This window comes from Thamnophis sirtalis, unplaced genomic scaffold, assembly GCF_051295495.1.
Source record: "Thamnophis sirtalis isolate CommonGarterSnake01/CBP01778 unplaced genomic scaffold, rThaSir2_p1.2 scaffold_7, whole genome shotgun sequence".
Taxonomy (NCBI): Eukaryota; Metazoa; Chordata; class Lepidosauria; order Squamata; family Natricidae; genus Thamnophis; species Thamnophis sirtalis.
The window spans coordinates 64,229,207-64,246,967 of NW_028261387.1; the positions used below are offsets into that span (position 1 = coordinate 64,229,207).

General features: G+C 36.0%; 1 protein-coding gene across 4 annotated transcripts in view; it reads left to right on the forward strand.

Moving 5' to 3' along the window:
- Positions 1-17,761, forward strand: part of LOC106537715 (deoxynucleoside triphosphate triphosphohydrolase SAMHD1) — a 48,774-nt gene that overhangs the window by 28,790 nt on the left and 2,223 nt on the right. Inside the window, exons 4-18 of one of the 4 annotated variants that reach the window (XR_015697346.1) lie at positions 489-649; positions 1,332-1,447; positions 3,657-3,727; positions 4,424-4,579; positions 5,516-5,616; positions 7,601-7,709; positions 8,289-8,380; positions 8,832-8,947; positions 9,779-9,918; positions 12,392-12,487; positions 12,804-12,908; positions 13,545-13,682; positions 14,079-14,186; positions 15,868-15,885; positions 16,714-16,746. Coding sequence is in view for 3 of the 4 variants with exons in the window: in XM_087720304.1 (XP_087576430.1) it covers positions 489-649; positions 1,332-1,447; positions 3,657-3,727; positions 4,424-4,579; positions 5,516-5,616; positions 7,601-7,709; positions 8,289-8,380; positions 8,832-8,947; positions 9,779-9,918; positions 12,392-12,487; positions 12,804-12,908; positions 13,545-13,682; positions 14,079-14,186 (1,509 nt within the window). In the remaining variant the exon portion in view is untranslated. Of the gene's footprint in view, positions 1-488; positions 650-1,331; positions 1,448-3,656; positions 3,728-4,423; positions 4,580-5,515; positions 5,617-7,600; positions 7,710-8,288; positions 8,381-8,831; positions 8,948-9,778; positions 9,919-12,391; positions 12,488-12,803; positions 12,909-13,544; positions 13,683-14,078; positions 14,187-14,708; positions 15,386-15,867; positions 15,886-16,713; positions 16,747-17,761 lie in introns of those variants that run through there. The other 3 variants (XM_087720304.1, XM_087720305.1, XM_087720306.1) reach the window with 3 other exon arrangements.

The following is a 17,761-nucleotide window of genomic DNA, read 5'->3' on the forward strand; positions in this document are numbered from 1 at the left end:
TTAAATCATTAGCCTAGGATTTTCAACTTTTGTTTTATATGGGTGGTTAATTTGTCCCAGTTGATTTTCATTTGGGCTATTTGTTATTTGTGAGTCAGGCCTTTAATTACCCTGTGTTTAGGAATGGTAGAGGGGGAGGGGAAGTAGGGTAGAGGGGAATGTTGGAGGGAAGATGGAAAGTTGGAGGGGGGCGAAAGAAAAGGTGTATGGAGGGTCGAAGAGGTACATTGGGTTTCTATTTTGGGGGGTATTGTTGACAAGAGGAATGGCTGTGTTTATTGTTTAATGTTATATGGCCCCGGTTATGCACAGTATATATGTGACTGTACGAAATGAAAATGGAAAATAAAAACACATTTACAAAAAAAAAAAAATTACCCTGTGTTTATCTTAATTTTTTAGAATTAGAAAAAGGCAATGTTTATTCTTGATTGAAATATTCATTATAGATTAACTGATATTTTTAAATGTTGTTTTGTTTTTTCCAGGTTTTTAATGATCCAATCCATGGTCATATTGAAATGCATCCTCTTCTTGTTCGCATCATTGACACACCTCAATTTCAGCGTCTACGATATATTAAACAATTGGGTGGCACTTACTATGTTTTCCCAGGAGCATCACACAATCGCTTTGAACATTCTCTTGGGTAAAGGAGTACTATACACAGAAACTGCTTTTGTATAAATAAAATGATTCTACTGAATTTTTTAAAACAGCCAGTTCCTGCTATATGTTTTTCATTGAGGGAGATTTGTATATTTAAATTTTGCTTTATGTAAGTGTATTTTTAGATACCCTTAAAATTTATAATACATAGTATTTTTTCTTAAACTTTGGGAATCACCACTACTAATTGTAGATGAAAAGAAAGACTACTTGGTTTATGTAGACATTATCTTGAATATAGTGCATTTTATTATGTCAAATACCATTGGGCTTTGTGTAGTCTCTATAATGTAGGGTTTCCATGCTCCATGCAAAGAATAAACAGGAGAGAATGCAAAACTTTTCTTAATTTCTGCTTAAGTTAAAAAAAACTTGCGTCTACATAGTAGTGTGTATAAAATACAGGCAAGAATATGCAGATATTGTTTTCTTCCTTTAAAAATGAAAAAAAATCTTCCTTGTTTCACATTAAAGTTCACATTTCACTTTGTTCGAAACAAAGATCAGTAACATGAAACATTCTCTACTATATAATATTGAAATTCAGAATTTAAATAAGCCTTATAGCCCAGTTCATAATTGCATTGCATTAACAACTTAACTCCCATTTTATTTATAAATCAAGACATAGAAAAGTTAATTTCTTCTCTTTTTTGGAAAAGCGTTAGTCATCTCGCAGGCCGTTTGGTGCAGGCGTTGCAAGAACGACAACCTGAACTGAATATTGATCAGAGGGATATTCTCTGTGTTCAAATTGCTGGACTTTGTCATGATTTAGGTAAGCTAGTTCTTTGTTAATACGTAATATGCATATAAAAATATTATACCATTCCAAACTATTTCTTGTGATAGTTTTGTTGTAGAAATGATGGGACCCAAGCCAGCATTTCAGAGAAGGAAAGGTTTATTTGCGCAGGTTCATAGCAAAGAGTAAATGGCCTGAACCCCAAGTGGGATTCAGGGACTTCCTTATATAGTGGTGATGACGCATCCTCCCCATCTCGCCATCAACTATCTGCTGGTTTTGGAAACACCTCTTAGGAGTTGTCCTTGGGTTACAGAGATATAGTGTCTATAGAATGTCATAATACATGGGTCAGCCAATGGACAGTACATCTGGTCTTTTGAGGAACTAACAATATATGTCTAATACACAAATCAACAGATAAGCAGGCGGATGGGCTAAAATAGATTCCTTGCCTCAGCATATTTTGGATGTAGACATCCTTTCTGCTGATACTATAACTCATGTCTAACCACGCTATATCTTAAGAACAAGCTAAGCAGTTTATATGTAGAGAAGTTCAAACTTAATATCATGGAGCCTTAGTTTGGTTCAGGCTTGAGGCCTACCTTTTGGTTTGGCCTGCCACCTTAGTTTTAACAACTGTATTAACTTCTGCATTAACTTGATCAAATGTATGTAGCCCTGAGAAAGAAAAATTCAGATTTCATGTTTCTGGAAAAGGAGTAGGGTAGAATTGTAAAATATTGCATTCAACATAAGACAGGTGAGCCAATTTCTATACAAAAGAATAAATCGATACTAATTTGATGTAAACTGTGTCAGTATTTAAAATGTAGTTGCTGAGCTTTAAGGTTATAGATAGGGTTTACAAAAGTCAATTTAATTATGAAATGCCTCAACTAGAATTCATTATTTTGACTCTTATCTGTTGTAGAGATATGGTAATTCAGTGTTTGTCAACCAATGGAATGTGACTTGGGGGTACATAGAAATAATCTAGGCGGGGTGACAGTCCACTCCAAATCCTATGAGAGAGATAGAAGGTCACAAGGCCAATCCCGTCGAGTATGCTGAAACAAAGAGAGTTAAACATCTATAGAAGTATATTTCTGCTGTTGCTGATTGGAGCTTTTCAGTCCCAAATAATTGATTTTGTTGTTGTTAGCTTTCTGCCACCTGCTTTCAAGTCCTAGATTACTTTCTGTTCATTTATAACAAAGACCTAAACTGTAGCCAGCCACCAATTTTGTGTCGAATTCTGAGATATTTACAGAAATAACTGTAAATGACTCTAGTGCCACTGTTTGGCTTTGCAGCATGCCAGCTTTTTAATAATACTCATTTAATGTTAATATTTAGAAACATCTAAAAGAAAGGTAAGGCAGGAAGATCTTGCCTTGGGAACTCTGGCAATAGTTTAGCATAATTATTCTATGAAAGGAAAACTAAACATGGTTTTAATATGTAATGCAGTTGTTAGAAAGATAAATCATGTGTCTTATCAATTAGCATAAATAGTAAGTCCAAAGGTTTTCCTATTTTGAGGAACTGATTACAAACCACGTTTTCAATAATGCAACAGGAAGAAGATGCCACTTTTTTATTTCTAGCTTGTTTCTATGCTTAATATTGCTTTTAAATTTTAAAGTTCTACTCTATAACGTAAATTACTTATTTCAACATGATCTTTTCAACACAATTAAAACAACTGAAAACAGTTTGAAACTTAAATTCTAGTGTAATTGTTAATCAGAGAGAGAGAGAGGGAGTGGATCAATGGTGGGTTATGAACGGTACGCCCCAGTACGGGCGTACCGGTGCCTACCAGGAGCACCAGGTATCATTCCGATACAGTGCTTTGGAGGGCCCACCCACCCGCCCACGCTTCTTACCGATATTTGAGGTTTTCGGGGATTCCGTGCATGCGCACGGACCATACAGCAGCTAGAGCATCGTGGAGCATCGTGGGCGGTAAGTACGCATGCGCATGTGGTGGACGCCAGGCCCCATTGCATCATATCGGTTGCAATGGGATCCGGAACCCACCACTGGAGTGGATTAAAAAATGACTAACTCAGGTTCAATAAACAATAAATGAATACTTTTGCTATAATAGATTTAGTAATACCATAATTTGAGGAACATTTGTCTGTGTATCTGAGTATATCTTTATGCAGTTAAAAACATGCAAATACATCTTAACTCTGCCAAATATTAATTGTATAATCTTTATTTTTAGGTCATGGACCATTTTCACATATGTTTGATGGAAGATTCATTCCACTTGCTCGCCCGGGATTAAAATGGAAGGCGGGTATTATTTTTCTTATTAAGTTTATATGTATTGTAAGTGAGACATGCTCATGGAGATTCTCAATCATCCAGGTCATGGTTGTCCCAAAGGTGCTTTTCCAAAAGGCAACTGGGCTTCCTTGGGGTTTTTTCCCGCTTGAAAATGTTTTACTTCTTATCCAACAGGCTTCTTCAGTTCTGACCGAATGGTGGGGAATGGAAGGATTTATATTCTTTGCAGTTATCTGGCTGTTAGCACTCTGAGAATAGATCATTAGCTCTCTGAAAGTCATTGAGGTCAGTTGGGGGTTTATCTGTGTCTCAGAGTTAACTGAATTGGTCTGGAAATAGGTGTGTGGAACCTTCTGGGACTGCTGAAAGGACTGTGTTGTAGACAGGAGATAGGTGGTGTCATCCCCCCCCTCTCTGTTTAGAGGGGGCTTTTCATTTTTAACATAGATGACCTAACAGAGTTGGAAGGAATCTTGGAGGTCATCTTGTCCCACCCCCTGCTCACACAGGAGACCTGTACTAGGGATTAGAACTGCCGACCTTTCTTATTGACAATCTTCGTGTCTTAGCTACTGAGCAACCAAATGAAGTAGCAATCATAAGCTGCCGGAACTAAAAAGCATTGTAGACTTCCCTGGCTATGTATGCCATTCTTTTAAAAAGAAGTGATTTAACATCTTATCTATCTATATATATTTACAGCATGAGCTGGCTTCCGTTCAGATGTTTGAATACTTAATTGATTCCAATAACTTAAAGCCAGACATGGAAAAGTATGGTCTCCAGCTTGATGAAGACATACATTTTATCAAAGAACAGATAGCAGGTCCTGTTGAGGAGAAAATGGGAGACAAAGAGGTGAGTTCCATTTTTTTCATATCTTATCTAAATGTTGTGCAATTTACTAGAATGAACGGGGATCAGAAGAGGAAAGAGGCAAAAGGCAAGGTCACTAGTTTTAGTTAGTTGTTTATTTTTAATATGTAAAGTGCAGGAGTCCAATAGCAGAGCAAACAGTTGCATGCGGAAAGACCCAGGCTTAGTCCTGACATTTCTGAGGGTGGAAGATGCTACTTGCTGACATGTTGAGAGCCATCATTAGAATAGATGTATAAATGTTTTTTTTTCCAATCCTGTTCAAATAAAAAATACAAATTACTTTCAACATTGCTGTAAAATTAAAAACTGAACTCAAAAATGAGGGAGAGCTTGTAGGAAAATTTTGAAACGTCATACAGAATTAAGATATCCACTAGGGGCACATATATAAACTCTTACTCAGATATGACATGGAAACAGAACAAATAAAACATTGCATGTTAAAAAAAGGTGCAAAATGTTTTAAAAAGACATTATACAGAAATGGGAATAATTATGGAATACATCTATAATGGGTGGGCAATTAATTTTCCCAAGGGGCCACATAAAAAACTGGGACTATTGTGGACAGTGCCTGCTACCCTGCTGTCCACTCCCATGCTGCACTGATGCCCTGCCCCCTATGCCAACACTGCGCCACTGTCCTGCCTCCTGCTGCCACCCTTCTTCCATCACTGCTGCTGCCTCAGCCCCCACACCCCGCTGTCATTGGCCAGACTGGGATTGTCCACTGTTTAATTTTTTATGATTAAAATACAGATTATAGCAATTGATATGCTGCAGCATTTGCAAAACTTTGGAAAGTTACTTCTTAAAAATCTTGGTTTGATTGTTTTAACTTGTTTTCACCAAGAAATAGGTACAAATATTAATTCGAAGATGGTATATGCTTACATTTTTGTCTTTCTCATCCAGTGGCCCTATTGTGGTCGTTCCAAAAACAAGAGTTTTCTTTATGAAATAGTGGCTAACAAAATAACTGGCATTGATGTTGATAAATGGGACTACTTTGCCAGGTATGGAAACTTTACTATTTACTGGTCTTGAAAACATTTTTATAAGCGATATTGGAAGTCTTTTGTGTACAATGCCTTCAACAAAGTGATTTTTTTTCTTTGTATATTTTTTTGCAGTTAGACTTCTTCAATGTTACGTGGTTTTAATTGTTTTTATGCTATTTGTATTATTATATATTATTTTAGATTATTAGTCATTTTGATGGAAAGGCAAGCACACACAGAAATAATAAATAATATAATGTGGTACTGTGTTTCCCCGAAATGGCAACATGTCCTGATAATAAGGCCATGCTACATTTTTCTGGTGGGCAAAAATATAAGCCGTCCCCTGCAAATAAGCCCCCTGGACAAACCCCCCACCTCTGGCCAGGCAGAGCACCACTCACCAACCTAGCGGTATCCCGAAGGTGCCAAGCCGCGGGAACTGGGGGGGGGGGAGGCAAAGGTAATCGCGTTGCTTAGTGCCTTCGGGATACCGCTAGGTTGGTGAGCGGCTCTGTGCTCAGCTGAAGAGGGGGGTTGCTGTGCAGTTGCTCTCTGCCGGGCACAGCCTCATGGGCAAATGGCTGTGTTGCGCTGTCGCAGCAGCGCAACACAGCAGCTGTGAAGTGATTACACTCATGAGCACCCACCTGACAAACCCCAGGGCCAGCTGCTGGCAGAGCGTACAACCATAGAGTGTACGCCCAGAGCGGCTACTGCCGGAAGACTCAGTTTGGAAGCCGCAGAAAAAGCCATGTGGAGGCAGCAGCAGAGGTCCCCTGGTTCTGCGGAGAGAGCTGGGCCAGGGCATCATGAGGCTGGGAGGCGTGCAAGCGACAGTGGAACAGCCGCTTGCGCAACCCCCCTCTCCAGCCGTGCAGAGCGTTATTTACTGCCATTTCGAAGGTGCCAAGCCGTGGGAGCCGGGCGACCGCGAACAGGCGCCCACGCGGCTTGGTGATACCCCTCCGTCAGTGAAAGGGGATTGGCCAGGTGGCTGTTCGTGAGCGTGGTCGCTTGATGGCTGCTGTGTTGCGCTGCTGAGACAGTGCAACACAGCCATTCGCCCATGAGGCTGTGCCCGGCTCTTTGGGAGCCTGCTCGCAAGAGAGCAGCCACCCAGCAACCCCAAAACAATAAACCCCTCATAATAAGGCCCAAGCCATATTTTGTGTGTAAAAAGAAAATAAGACCCTGTGTTATTTTTGGGAAAACATGGTATCCTTTCAAAAGATATCAAACTGTATTCATATATTTAAAAAGTAAGCAAGAAATGGGTAGACCTTAACTCAGTCTTACCTCAAACTATATTATATCATGTATTTTAATAAATAAATAAATGAAGAAGAAACTAAGCTATTAATTGGATCACTTTGGGAAATTTTTGATAAGCCACTAGGTTGGTATCAAATGTCAATTATCAATTATTTTCATTCTACCTTTACAATATCTTGACTGGTAGCACTATCCCTATTGATTCTGCAGAATAATACATCAAAGAGCTGTAGAGGAAGAAGCTTGAATAAAAATAAGTATCGTAACCGGTCTACATTTGATGTTTTTTTGAGTGAAATGATACTTGTGGATCTGTAATTCATAGTAGAGAACAATATGGTGGAAAATGAGAAAGAATGTTGTTCAGATGATAGCTATGACTTTAAGTGTGTGTCTGTGTGTATTGTTTTATAATTAAAATTCCAACTTTTATGAATTGTTTCATATTATGGGAAACTCCTTAGGAACATCAGATAAATTAACTTTAAAATGTCTATCGCTATAGAGCGTTGAAATTACTGATTTGTTTCATATTCATTGTCTATTTTGGTTTAATAATTTTTCTACTGTTTTGCTTTCCATAAATAATATTTTAAATCAGTACTGTATATTAATTTGTGTGCAATAATATTTATTAGACTCATTGTAAATGTATTCATATGCAAACTTGATTTTTTTAAAAATTAATTGAATGGTCTTATTTCTCTTCTTGGAATATATTCAGGGATTGTCATCATCTTGGAATTCAAAACAGTTTTGATTATGAGCGCTTCATTAAATTGGCTCGAGTGTGCCAAGTGAAAGATATGATGCATATTTGTACCCGCGACAAGGTAAATTCCCTTAGACAGATTGTGTATTTTGTTTATTTCACAAAAGTATCTCTGTTGGAGAATTTTTACTGATTAAAATAATTTTATCTTTATAGAACTCTCATACAAATTTTTTGCAACCGTCATTGTATTACTGTGTTCAAGAACAGTTTTTTTTTTTAAAAAACCACTATTATTATTTAGAAAAACAAACCAATATCAGAAACCTATAGTAAAATTGATACAATAAGATTGCAACAATAAACATAATAAATAATGATCCTTTTTAGACTTATGAGAAGCTATGAATGGGATGAGAAGTATAAACTCTTGATATATAGCATTACATAGTAAATATTTTATTCATAATAAATGTTCCAGAAATGTCCCCTATTTCTTCAAAAGAGTCAACAGTATTCATTTCTGGATATCTAAGGAAAAAGCATTTGGAGAGAATATTATTACTGACCATTAAAATTAGTCAGAGATTTTGCAAGTGGACAGTTTTGTGAATTAGTTGGTTAATATTACCCTCAATGCTGTATTGTTTTGCAACTATAGTTTTAATAACAGAGAAATAATATGTTTTATATTTAAAAGGAGGTTGGAAATTTGTATGACATGTTCCACACACGAAACTGTCTGTACCGCAGAGCATATCAGCACAAAGTTGCCAACATTATTGAAATCCTGTAAGTATGAAAGGATCTACTCTGTGGGAGTTGTTGATCAAATCAACACTTATAAAAATATGCATTTTAATAGTTTTAAATCTGCATATATTTCAATGAACAAGATATTATTTGAAGAAATTATATCTCTACATGATTAGGGAGGAAAATGCTGCTTCAATAAGGTTTGATGTCTAGCTGTACTTTTTATAAATAAATTGTGTGCAGTTAACATACTTAGAAGAGTCATTGATTTCTCAAAAGATTTTTAATAAATTAATCTAGCCAATTAACTTTTTCTCTGCTAATGTAGCTCAATTGAACATACCCTTTCCTTTCCCTCTTAATCATTGTCAAAGTAGATTTCATTGAAGAAGGTAAATATTGTTTATATTTAAGTATAATTAAATATATAGTTTCTGAAAATACAGTTTTTAATAATTTCCAATTTGTATCATCTATTTCATATTAGGATTACTGATGCCTTTCTAAAGGCTGATCCATATATCGAAATAAAGGGCTCAGGTGGAAAAATGTTCCGGATCTCTACAGCACTGGAAGACATGGAAGCCTATACCAAGCTGACAGGTGAATGTGTGGATTCTCCAGAAATTCTTATCCCACTAAGCATGAGAAGTATTTTTCTCAGGTTTCAGTTTTGTAGCAAGGTGCTATTATACTGTAACAGCGTTTCCACCGAAACGGCAAATCCTTTCAAAAACCAGGTATTTCTGCAGGCTACTCCAATTATGTAATCCACAGTTCAGAAGGTTTGTGGAATTAGAGAATGAGAAAAAAGATCTTACCCTGTTGTTCCTCCATTTTATGAGTGATATACTTCAGTTGGATTAAAAGTCGTAAATACAACAAGCATTTTCTGTTTGTTGGGAGGTTACTGGTTGCCATTTTAGACTTGGAAAAAGATGTCTTATATTTTTTCATGGGTATAAAAATATTTAGTTAGCTTTAATAATTAAGGCATTAAAGAAGAACTGACCATTGTAGCAAAGACCAAAGAACGGGTGAATAAACGACAGGTTGGTTTACTTGATCAAGGTTATAATTAGACTTTGTTACGAAGTTCTGGAAACCCTTTAAAAATTCTTTGCTGACACCAGAATTGAAAAGTTGCTGTTTTATGGGTTTGCTTATAGATATGGGATGGGATATGGGATGGGATATGGGATGAAGAGCTATCTATTTGTTGCCATATAAGATGTGAAGGGTTACTAAATTTGTCTATACTTGTAATGAAGGTTGGAAGTCACTTCTTTATTTCGCTTCATTTTCTTTATTTTTCCTCCCATATTTTGTTCTTTCTATTCTCTTTTCTTTCTTTTAGTTTGCATTATTGTTTATTATTGAAATTGCTAACAAAGTATATATGAAGATAATTATTTATATAACGCTTTCTGGCAGATGAAATCTTTTTGAAGATTCTACATTCTGATGAACCAAAGCTGAGTGAGGCACGCGAAATTCTGTGTAAAATACAGCAGCGCGATATCTTTAAATTCTTGGGAGAAACACAGCCACCAGAGGGCAAGGAAATTAAAAAGGTTGAGACAATTTGTATTGGTTAAATCATTTAATTGTATGAAGTCATTTAGCTATAATAATTGAACAATCATTCATTTTCTATATCTTTTATATTTTCTAAATATAAGTCTCTCATAAAATTCATAAAGTTTGGCAATATTTTGAGACTTGGATCATTAAAAATAGGGAATGACGACTGAGGGCATCTAAAAATGTTGCAGGAAACAGTGTATTGCTACTTCTGTTATGTGCAAAATGGTATATGTTTATGTATACATGTATTTTATTTAAAACATTTTTTTAATTGCCCATCTTATACCAAACTCTGCGTAGCTCTCAATCAAGAATATAAACCACATAAAAACTCATTAAACAATAAACATTATAAGCAAAAAAACCTGGCATCCAGTCAAGCTTCTAGCAGTCACCTCATCCTATCCCAGCACTTGGAGGAAAAGCCAGTTCTTCAGTGTTTTTTTGAAAGCTAGGAGAGTGCCACAAAAAATACATGCTTCCTCACTCCCATAAGGTAGCAATGTTTTCGGGAAGGAATGAGAACTGTGCCCAACCTATCAGACCTGGTAAGACAGGTGGACGCCCTTAGAAAAAAGGCGATCTTGCAGATAACCTTGGTCTGTGCCATGTAGAGTTTTAAAGGTGATAACCTTTAAACCGAATTCTTAATAGCTTGAGTGCTCCATTTCTATACTAATAAAACTCTCGTCTCATTTAATTGGATGAAATGGTGCATCATAGGACAACAATTTCTGAACCAAGTTACTTCAAATGGAGTAACTTACAGAATGCTTTCAAAATCTGGAGCCCATGACTCCCAAGGGATGAAATTTTGAAAAGTCATGGCTGCTATCATATGTGATCTTTATTTTCAAGCTTCTCTGACAGTTTCTGAGCCAGTCTTGCAGTCCTTCGCTTTCCCCTCCATACAGCAGCAGTTTCTTATCTGCCTACCTGAAGAGAAGGAAATGGGGGGGGGGGAGATATTTCCAATGTTCCTTGACAGATTCCCAGATGGGGAAGGCAGTAGGAAATTAGAAGCAGTTGCTTCTATTTTGACTGCTGCCCCCCCAAACTTTATTCCTTCTTTAGGGTAAGGAAATATTTCTGAAACAATAAGTCAACAGGGCAAGGATTATCTAATCAGAACTAATGTTTCAGTGTTTGGGTTATAGAAAATCATAGAAATGAGCCCTTTCATCTCAGTTGCACAGGAAAAGATGAGGTGGCAGCCTTTTGTAATTACTGGGTAGTGAACTGGGTAGCAGGAAGAAAATGTTTTTGAACATTGAAAAATCCCTTTGCAATTAGTTGAAACAGACTGAATTAAGTAGGACTTTTTCCCTTTGCAACAGAATGTTCAATGAGTTAATTAAAATGTCTAAGGCAGACAGCCATCACAGGGAATAAAAAAGACAATTGCTCATCTATATTCGTTCTATTAGTGCCTTTAATTTTCTCTTTTGGATAAATTCACTTGGAGCTGTTTTCTTTAATTGTTTGCACAAAAGATAAAAAATTGCTGTCTGGAGCCAAATGTTATATTTACAGCTCTTGTAGTATAGCTTATTATTCATTCTTAAGTTTTGCAAAGTATTCAAAAGTGATAATTGAATACTTTGTGAATTGGCCCAAATGAAACATCTCATCAAACAATAAAGCAACTCATTTAGGAAGCTTTCATGACTGCAGTTTCCATTTGCATGTATACATACAAAACATACAGAAACTTCTATTGGAACTAGCAGTAGAATTAAATTGCTGTGCAGGCACACATGCTTTCAAAAGGCAAGATACTAAAAAAAACCCTCCCCAAAACCTTTATTTCAAAAATGAATTTTTCAATAAATTAATTTCATATTTAATAATTATGTTTTGTGTTTCTTAATTATACATTAGTGTAGATTTTCCAATTCTTCATTCCATAGTTCTATATATAACTAATATCCTTATTTTTCTTTTTGTAAAATTGAATTGTTGCTTTTCATTCATAAGAGTGCTGCATCTTAATACTGCAGGTACCTTAGAGGCTGCTAGGTCATATGAGCCATAGCTTAACTTAAGCTTAGCTTAACCCATACTTCAATTACATACTGTATATTTTCAAGAAAATGTTATCGTACATTTTTATCATGAAATAACAAATACTAAAATACACCAACCTATATTTGCCTTCTCTTTGTAATGGAGATTAACTTCACTTTCAACTTCAGTCCACCTGAAGAGTTTAGAATTCTCTTGCCAATACAGATGACTTTTGATCCAATTCCCGAAAATTTCTAATTTTGAAAATTATATAAATATACATATTCATATACATAGATGATACCAGTATATAGATATACCGTAATAGCAATTATATATTTGTTGCAGTAAATGATACATATAACTCAAATATTTTTCTAGGTATTAATCAAGTTTCTGAAATTACTGTTGTCTGCTGACTCAATGAAAAATTAAAAATGTTATGCCTTCCAGGAAGATTATGATGGATTGCGAGCTGAAATTGTTAATTCCAAACCTGATACAATCTCTGTAGATGTGGAACTGAAGGCTGAAGATTTTATTGTTGATGTAAGTAAGATGCTTTTTTGGTTTTGCTTTACCAGAATATCTGTAGCTCAGAGTTGAAATGAGGGGTTCTTAGTGCTATCTGAGTTGGCTCTTTTTGTTGCAGATGCTTCATTACCCAAACTAGGTAACAGCGTCAGTGCTACCACTGATCATTAGCAGTAATGATGTTATTTAGTTTGGGTAATAAAACATCTGCAAGAAAACAACCAAGCTCAGGTTTGTTTTTGTTTTTTTTATAGAATATCTTTGCTTTCTTAACATGTATGTATATAAATTATTAAGTGTGCTTTATTTTGATTTTGTCCTATACATAAAGGTTATTAATATGGATTATGGAATGAAAGAAAAGGACCCTATCAATAATGTTCACTTTTACTGCAAGGCTGACAACACTCAGGCAGTTAAAATTACAAGAGAACAAGTAAGTAAAAATGGGAGTGTTTGGTTTTGCCAGTTTAATGTGTTGGTTTTAAAATAGCCACTATATTGCAGGTGGTTCTCCATTTATGAGCATATTTGAGCCCAGGATTATGTTCAGAAGTCATGAGGTTATCATGTGACCATATCTGAGTTTACAGTGGGTTTTTTAGCCGTTGTAACATGAACCCTGTGGTTGTAGTGCAAATCCTGCAATTATTAAGTGAATCCTTTGTCCTCAGCCATTTTTTGCCTGAAATCAGAAGTAAACCAGCTGGTTGCTGAAAAAAAATGTAAATCATAGTTATGTGACTGTAACCATAAATGTGGACCAGTTGCTGAGTACCCAAAATATGATATGTGACTGGGGAGGAGAATAGCCATGGCAGCTTCAAATCTGGGTCAAAAGTACTTTTTGGAGGTTTCTTTGTAACTTTGGACAATTGGTAAGCAACTGGTCATAAGTCACGAATTACCTGTAATGATATTTTGTTTTAAAGGGGGGGAATCCTCTACACCAGCTCTATCATGATTGTATTGGATGTTCCTTTTATAATGGCTTTCAGTGCTTTGTTTCACTGCTTGGGAAAGATCACGAATGTTATTGAAGTTAAGCATTTTAATTATTTCTGTCTTTAAGGTTTCAAAGCTGCTCCCAGAAAAATTTGCAGAGCAGGTCATCAGAGTTTATTATAAAAAAAAGTATAAAAAGATAATTGAGGCTGCTACAAAATACTTTAATCAGTGGTGTATGGATAAGGATTTCACTAAACCACAGGTAAGACGTTCATACATAGGGTACACTCATAATGCGCCACCCTCCTGTAAATTTTGGAAGGTGTAATTCTTTACAGTGTACTTTTTAATGGGCTACTGCAATAAGCATTGGTAAGACACAAATGTTGCTCATATGCTATCTTATATTAATGAACGTCCTAGAAATTAAAATGTTATTTACATAAAATTGGTATTTTCATTAACAGCAATAAAAAAGATTGTGAATTTTTAAAAATCATGATTTATCCCATGCACAGGGATACGTCAGGCCTGATAATATTTTAACCCTTAAATGTACACATATTTATTTCAATTGTCAGGAGAGAAGGTGATAAAATATCTTAACAGCTGATCTGAAATGCAAAACTTCATTTCTTTCTTTTTTATTATTTGATAGGATGGTAAAGTGGTTGCTCCAGGACTTACTCCAAAAAAAGGGTCTAATAAGGATGATGAAAATCAGGATTCAAACAGGAACAGTAGTTGTAAAGTAAAACTTTTTTAAGTGAGTTAGTACATTCCTTCAATTCTGTGTGTGTTGCATATATTCTAGCCAAATTTTCTTCAAAAGATATTCTGTAAAATTACAGAGTAAGCCTGTATGGTGCCTTTGAAAAACTGCAGTGAAAAATACCTGTAGACTTTTTCACAAAATTGTATATTACTGCGATTTTGAGAAAGCTAAATAATTTATCAACACTATTTTAGTGTTAATGTAAGTGTAATTTAATTTAAGTTGTTTATATAGCAAAATATACAAAAATGCCTCCGGGTTTAAAAAACAAGAAACTTACAAATAGATTTCAGTTTTACAATATAAATCTTTTTTCTATAATTATCTGAAAACTTCACCGAATTCAACATTAGCTTTCTAAGTATAAATTCTCCAAATTTGCACAAGGAGGGGTAACCAATTTTCATTAGGGTTTATCTTCTCCTGAACTGTTTGATATGTTGCTTCCTCAAGGGGCGGGGAGAGAGATTATAGTAAGTAGACCTAAGTGATTGTTATTTATTTTGTGTCTAGATCAAACCTTAAACTTCCAGATGGATGCTATCTTTTTGACCAGAAACAAATCATTTTGGTGTATTCTACTGATAGTAATTAACAGGCTAACAAATGGAACGGACTCTGCCTCTCCCCACTTTCATGTTGCATGTTGTTATCCACCAGCAACCCCCACCTGAGCATGTTGATCTTACTTTTAGGCACTCCTACCCTCAATGTCTTCCAAGTAACATAGGGAGATCAAATCCCTCAGCCGTGTCTTCTTTCGAGATTATTTCTTGTTCCATAAATTCTGTCCTCCTCCCATCTTCTAATAGAGTTTTGCTCCTGCCATAAAATCTCTTCCTAGATCTAAGTCGACGAGTTTGGGGCACGTATCCATTCAGAGGATGTCGGAGATCATTCGTTTGGTTCTCTCAGCAACTGTTGCTACTTCTGTCCTAATCCTAGGTGGAGCAATACCAGCCAGAGGATACATTTTCTCAATTGGTGTGGGTTTAGGGCATCCTGTCACTGTGTGTACTGCTTCATTGACAGTAATGTCAACTAGCTTTGCATATGTGGATGTACTCCATTCTGGAGCAGCAAATCCTGCTGCAGAAATACCAGCAAACCATCAACCGTGAAATGAATCAGTGAACAAACCCCAAAGTTTCATATATATTCTGAGTAAATATATAAAATAAACTTAAGAAGGGGGGGGAGATCTTGTGCTACTTGCTTGAAATTCATATATTTTCTATATGAAGGGATTATTCCATAATTCCTTAACTCTTTTAGATCATGACAGCTGGTGAATGTATGTTGATTTAGAGCTAAATATTCATTAGCACAATAAATATTACAATATTTTAAAGTTATATTTTTGTCATTATTATAATAAAAGAAACAATTATAAAACAATATAAGTCTCATGCTTTCAATGAAACACAAGAAAATTATGTTGAACCATAAAGAGACAAAAAGGAACTGTAAGAGAAACATTTTTCCAGCTTCTCTGAAGCCAACTTGAACACATTTTTTATTTCTTGTAGTAGTCAGATATTATGGATTATTTGTTTAGGACAGTATGTTGTTTCTTTACCAAGTTCTACAATACGTACTTTATACAATAACATAGTGTTTCGGTTAATTGCAAGATCTAATATTTAATTCTAAAGTATAATTTTTGTTTTAGGCCATTCAACGAATCTGAGTAAGTTTCAGAAGAATTCTACTTTTTTAATTTTAAAATATGATGGATTGGCTACAGATTTGCCCTTCCTTGAACCATTGTTTCTGTAGTATAGAAGATAGATACATATTCCCACTGGAGAAAACCAAAGTGATTTTCATGCATTCCTTTGGCAGCACCTGCATTACCTTTCACACCACTGATATGAAGGTGCTTGTAAGGAATTGATGGACATCCTCTCCCTTGTTACCTTCAGAATAGAATTTAGTTAATAAAATACTCAGTCCAACCTAACTTTAAATTTTATAACCTGAATTTGAATATCAACCGGTGAATATTTCATTCAGCAATAACATCCTGCTGCTTTATGTCTTAATATGTTGAAACTTACCTTTCTTAAATTTTCTTAAAATATTCATGCTTAAACAAAGCTAGAACTTTGTAATTAAAATATAATGTGTGTAGAAAATTATACTTACCCCTCAGAGGATTTAGAATATGGATATATTGGGGGTTTGTGGTTTTTTGTACATTTAATTGTTTTTGTGTTAGGAGAGCCTCAAGTTATTTTTCAAAGATTTACTGTAGACTGTAGTTGTTGGAATCAAACTGCTACAAGCTCAGGATTTATATGACGAGAAAGAAATTGTGAAGTTCCTAAAGACCTGCTTACCATAGGGTAAGCATAGTATAGTATTTGGTCCAGTTGAAATAATTTTCAAACGTTGCTTCTATTTGTAAATCAAGCTATTCTTTCAGCTTCAGGTCTAAATGGTTAGTGAATTGTTCATGGTAATCCTGGGCATTATCTTGCTGCTTTTGTGATAAGAAACCATTCTTTTTACACAGGGGTAGAATTACCAGATATCCAGCAAAAAGAAGGTGTGTCTTCCATTTTGTCTTCATGACCTCCATCCAGCAGACAGCCAAATGTTGCCTCTCCCCTTTGCATATCTGAGCTTTCCCCCAGAAGAAGAATATAGATGTGAGCTTCCCTTAATAAGTGCTAACAGGAAGTTTACAAAGTTAGAGCTATGACCTTAATTAATTGATTAGACTCTTCCCACTTGCACTGTTGTCTGAAACTGATAAAACCTTTATCAGTTACATGCTAAAGGCTTTTCCTCCTAACCTGCTTCTGGCACAGAACCATAAACATGTTAGACAAACAACTGGCACTATTTACTAAGCACTATATACACTGCTCAAAAAAATAAAGGGAACACAAAAATAAGACATCCTAGATCTGAATGAATGAAATATTCTTATTAAATACTTTGTTCATTACATAGTTGAATCTGCTGACAACAAAATCACACAAAAGTATCAATGGAAATCAAATTTAGCAACCCATGGAGGTCTGGATTTGGAGTTACACTCAAAATTAAAGTGGACACAAACACTACAGGCTGATCCAACTTTGATGTAATGTCCTTAAAACAAGTCAAAATGAGGCTCAGTAGTGTGTGTGGCCTCCACGTGCCTGTATTACCTCCCTACAACACCTGGGCATGCTCCTGATGAGGTGGCGGATGGTCTCCCACATCTGGATTAAAGCATCCCCCAACTCCTGGACAGTCTGGTGCAACATGGCGTTGGTGGATGGAGCGAGAAATGTCCCAGATGTGCTCAATTGGATTCAGGTCTGGGGAATGGACGGGCCAGTCCATAGCATCAATGCCTTCGTCTTGCAGGAACTGCTGACACACTCCAGCCACATGAGGTCTAGCATTGTCTTGCATTAGGAGGAACCCAGGGTCAACCGCACCAGCATATGGTCTCACAAGGGGTCTGAGGATCTCATCTCGGTACCTAATGGCAGTCAGGCTACCTCTGGCGAGCACATGGAGGGCTGTGCGGCCCCCTAAAGAAATGCCACCCCACACCATTACTGACC